The sequence below is a fragment of the Penaeus monodon genome, chromosome 40 (assembly GCF_015228065.2).
Source record: "Penaeus monodon isolate SGIC_2016 chromosome 40, NSTDA_Pmon_1, whole genome shotgun sequence".
In the NCBI taxonomy this organism is placed as follows: domain Eukaryota; kingdom Metazoa; phylum Arthropoda; class Malacostraca; order Decapoda; family Penaeidae; genus Penaeus; species Penaeus monodon.
The window spans coordinates 12,213,200-12,218,199 of NC_051425.1; the positions used below are offsets into that span (position 1 = coordinate 12,213,200).

Genomic DNA, 5,000 nt, shown 5'->3' on the forward strand with positions numbered 1-5,000 from the left:
TAAAATCCCTCCCTCCTCCTCCTCGCCCCCTTCCCCCCCCCTCCTCCTCGCCCCCTTCCTCCCCCCCCCCCTCCTCCTCGCCCCCTTCCTCCCCCCCCCTCCTCCCCAACCCCAACACGGGAAATTAATGTCTCGCAGAACTTGTTTTTCCTGTTAGCAGGCAGATACACAACGCTTGGTTTCCCTAGCATGGTGTCACCTTATCTGGGCCTCGTGCTTGCCTCTCTGCTTTTGCCTGATTCGTGTAGTTTTCGGGGTTTCTCCTCAGCGCACGTAAGTCAGTAAGATGCAGTTGAGACCAGTGTATAATCTTGTTAAAAATAGGATTAAGTAATTAAATGAGATGATGAATGATTAGAGGAATAATGAGTGAAGAGACCGATGGATAACAGGACCGTGAATAAAAAAAAATAAATAAATGAATAAAATCGACGGCAAAGACACACACACTATAAAAAAAAGAAAAAGAAAAAGAAAAAAAACAGTGATTCATTATTGCTAGATTCTAAAAGGCAAGCCAGACTTTATTTGTGCTCTGTTGCCTCTGGTGTTGTTGTTGTATTAAAGTGAATAAAACATACACAGCTTTGACCATCGAGAGTGGACACAGGGATTGTTTTGCAGCGAATCGCTATAACATAGAGAGCAATTAGTCCATTGAAGTCAGAGAAAAACAAGAGAGAAAGAGCAAAAGAGGAAGAGAGGAAGAGAGGAAGAGAAAGGAGAGAGAGAGAGAGAGAGAGAGAAAGAGAGAGAGAGGAGAGAGAGAGAGGGGAAGAGAGAAGAGAGAGAGAGAGAGAGAAGAGGGAGAGAGAGAGAGAGAGAGAGAGGAGAAGGAAAGAGAGAGAAAGAGAGGGGGAGGGGGATAAACAGATAGAAAGATTGTCGGATAGACAGACGAAGGAAGACAAACAGACCAAAAGAAATATAAATAAAGAGGAAAACACCGAAAGAAGGGAATAGAAAAAAGACAATCTAAAGGAAAGACTGAACTAAACAAACAAACAAACAAACGAAAAAAACTAAGCAGGGAAAGAGAAACAGGGGAAGTAGACCAAACAAAAGAAAACCCACGTGACAGACAAAATACCGGACGAAAATATCCTATAAAACAGCCTTCAAACCAAACTCAGCAGACCTCATGAACGCGACCAAGCTCAACAGACCCTATAAAACAGGCCTCATGAACGCGACCAAGCTCAACAGACCCTATAAAACAGGCCTCATGAACGCGACCTCATGAACCCGACCAAACTCAGACCTCATGAACCCGACCAAACTCAGACCTCATACCCGACCCAGGAACCCGACCAAACTCAGACCTCATGAACCCGACCACAGGAACCCGACGCGAGCCGAGATCTCCGGTGAAATCTTCGGTCGCCAAACAGACCGAAGTTGCAGTCGATCGGCTTGCGAGCTGATGAGACCGTTGACAGGGGGTGATGGATGGTGTTGACTCGTTGGGCGGGGGAGAGGGTGCTGATGGGATGTGCTGATGGATGGTGATGAGATGTGGTGATGGGATGAAGAGATGTGGTGATGTGATTTGGTGATGAGATGTGGTGAGGCTGGTAAGGATGAGATGTGGTGATGGATGGTGGTGATGTGATTTGGTGAGATGTGCTGTGTGAATGATGATGAAATGTGGTGAGGATGGTGAGATGGGCGGTGATAGATGTAAATATAGATGGTGATGAGTAGTTTGGTGATGTTTGGGGGAAATGGTGAGGAAGATGATAATTATGACAGATTGCGGTGATGGATGGTGATGGGGAGTGATTGATGTTATGTATCGATGATGACGTAGTGATTTGAAGATGAGCTGTGGTGTTTGTGATGGTGATGCATGTGGTCGGCGGATGATGACATTTGGTGATACTTGAGGATATGGTGATGATGATGATGATGATGATGATGAGTGATAATTGATGAATGATGATGAGATTGGGTGATGGAGTGATGGAGTGATGATGATGATGATGATGATGTGATGAAGATAATGATGATGATGATGATGATGATGATGATGATGATGATGATGACGGATGTGATGTGAGGGTGACGTAGTGATGCTTGAGGATATAGTGATGATGGTGATGGTTGAAGTGAGGATACAGTGAGAATAGTGAGATGAGCTGTGGTGATGCTTGGGAGGGTGACGATGGTGGCAGGTGCGTTGTACAGAGGGTGATGCTATGGCGTTCGTGGATATGGTGAGAAATGATAGTGTCTGGCGATGGAGATGGATGCGGTGAGCGGAAGTTGAGACGCTGTGATGCACCGGAATGCGGAGAGAGGGCTGAGAGCGACGGGCATCATGCCGGAGAATGAGAGATGGCGATTCCCGAGGTATGGCGGCGAGCGTTCCCCTTCATTCCGCTGATGACGACGGTGATGCTATAAATAGGAGGATGACAGAAGGGAAAGAAAATAAGGTCAGAGGTTACGTCGAAGGTCAATGCCATGCTCGCACGCACGCACGCACGCACGCACGCACACACACACACACACACACACACACACACACACACACACACACACACACACACACACACACACACACACTCACTGTGTTTATGTTTATGTGTACGTATGTGTACGTATGTGTGTGCGTGCCTTTGCGTGCACGAGCGGATACATACACACATGCACGCAAGACCCATCCATCACGCCCGGCCAAGCAGTCTCGCTCTATTCCCACGGGGGACTCCTGGCGCCTCCGGATGCCTGCCACGCGTGCGCTGTGAGGGGGGGGGCGGGGGCGGAAGAGGAGGGGGGGAGGGAAAGGGAGGAGAGGACGGGGGATGTGGGAGAGGCGGAGGAGGAGGAAGAGGAGGAAGAGGAGGAGGAGGAGGAGGAGAGGAGAGGAGGAGGAGGAGGAGGAGGAGGAAGAAGAGGAGAAGGAGAAGAGGAAGAGGAGGAGGAGGAGGAGGAGGGGAAGGAGGAGGAGGAGGAGGAGGAGGAGGAGGGGGAGTTGGAAAGAAAAGGTGAGGAGAGGAGGGAGAGGAGAGATAAGAGTAGAGAGAGGAAAGAAGGGAGAGGAGAGGAGAGGGGATGAGAAAGAGGAATGAGAGAGAGGAAGGAAGGGAGAGGAGAGGAGTAGGGGAGGGAAGGGGAGATGAGTTATGTAGTGAGGGAATGAGGGGAAAATGAGGAGAGATTTGGGGGAGGAGGAGGAGTTATGAAAGAGTGTCAAAGAAATGGCATGGAGGAGAAACAAGCGAGGGGAAGGGGAAAGAGAGGGAGGAAGAAGAGAGAAGAGGTAGAACAAGAAACGAGAGATTGAGGGGAAAAGGAGGAGGGGATGGGAGAAAGAGGAAAAGGAGATGAGGAAGGAGGAAGGACAGGGGAGGAAAGAGGGAGAAGAGGGGAAGAATGGAGAAGGGACGGAGGGGAGGAAAGATGAGAGAAGGAGAGGGAGGGAGAGGAAAAAGCAGGAGAGGAGGAGATAGGGGAGGAGGATGGAAGAGGGGAGAGAAGGAGATAGAATAATAACAGGAGGGAGATGGAGGATGAGAGTGAAAGAGAAGGAAGAGCAAAATGACAAAAGGTGAGAAAGAGAGAAGGAGAAATGGAGAAAAGGGGGGCGAGGAGAGGGAAGAAAAGGAGAATGAGAAAGAGATAATGATGATGATATGATGAGAAGGTAATAGATGGAAGGGAGAGAAGAGGAGAAGGCATGGAGGAGGGAGAAAAAAAAATAGAATGAGAATAAGAAGATAAAGGGGAGGATGGAAGAAAGGGGAAGAAGAGTAGAGAAACGAGAAGGGATGAAGAGGCCAAGGGGGAGCAGAGGAGGAGGGGTTGGAGGACCATATTAGTGTCGAGTGGGACTTTGATCATTTAAGTCGCTTTTGTGAAGAGGAGAGGATGGAGGCCAGGAGACACGGGCGCCGCCTGCCGCCTCTCCTCTCTCTTATCTCGCTGTCTTTGTCTGTCTGTCTGTCGGTCTGTTTTTTTTTTTTTTTTTTTTTTTGTGTGGTGCTTGTGTGAGGGTGTTAATCTGTCACTGTCTTTCTGTATGCGTGTGTGTGTATGTTTGTGTTTATGTTTGTATGTACCCACGCGCGCGTGTGTGTGTATGTCCATGAGCATTCCTGCGTAAGTGCGCATAATACCAATTTGTATACATTTACCTGTCTATGTGCATCAGACGCAGCCTTTTACACCCTCCTGTCTCGCCCGCAGGTCTCGCTGGACTCTCGCGTGAGAGAGATCATCAACCGCAACATGGTGGACCCGACTCCGCACACCTTCGACGAGGCTCAGACGCAGATCTACACCCTCATGCACAGAGACTCCTATCCACGCTTCATCAACTCAGCTATATACAAACGACTCGCACAACTCAATAATAATGGGAGCAGCAGCAGCAGCAGAAAAGAGAGTTCTACATAGGGCGTGTCTCTTTCTCATTAAATGTCTTTTATATCTTTCTCTCCCTCTATCTCTATCTGTCTATCTTTATATCTATATGTCTATCTATCTCACTCGCACACTCTCACTTCGCCCATTTTTTTCTCAAATGTACTCCTCCACACACAAAAAGACTCAACGTTGCAACTCCAGAAGAAATACTTTAGTCTGTGCTCTCTCTCTCAGCGACCTCGTAATGCTCCGTTTTCCTTTATCTCAGATGGGGACCAGGAATACATAGAAAGCGTATGTGTTATGTATGTGTTAAAATGAAAACCGGGATAGGGGTTCTGCGGTGGTCACAATCAAAGGTGGAGAGCTGTAATTATATAAGTTTGTAAGTAAATACTTAAGCTTCAACATTTGTAAGTACGTTCGTGGATACCTATGCTCCAGTGCTCGTCATTCTTAAGCGCACAGACACCGCAAGTTGTGTGATAAAGTTGAGCTCAAGTGTGAGCCAGACCAATTGCTTGATATAGTGTAGATGTTGTTGTTTTTCATCATTTTTGTACATCCTAGGTTGTGCTACTATTTGTTATTCAAGAGGCATAAATCAGGCACTATAATAGGGGTCGTAA

General features: G+C 47.7%; 1 protein-coding gene across 1 annotated transcript in view; it reads left to right on the forward strand.

Annotated features, from left to right (window-relative positions):
* LOC119598132 (regulator of G-protein signaling 20-like) overlaps nucleotides 1–5,000 on the forward strand; it is a gene marked incomplete in the record, with an annotated part of 148,582 nt that overhangs the window by 143,162 nt on the left and 420 nt on the right. The window contains 1 exon segment of the mRNA XM_037947762.1: nucleotides 4,192–5,000. This exon segment is cut by the window's right edge and continues 420 nt beyond it. Coding sequence (XP_037803690.1) covers nucleotides 4,192–4,401 — 210 coding nt within the window.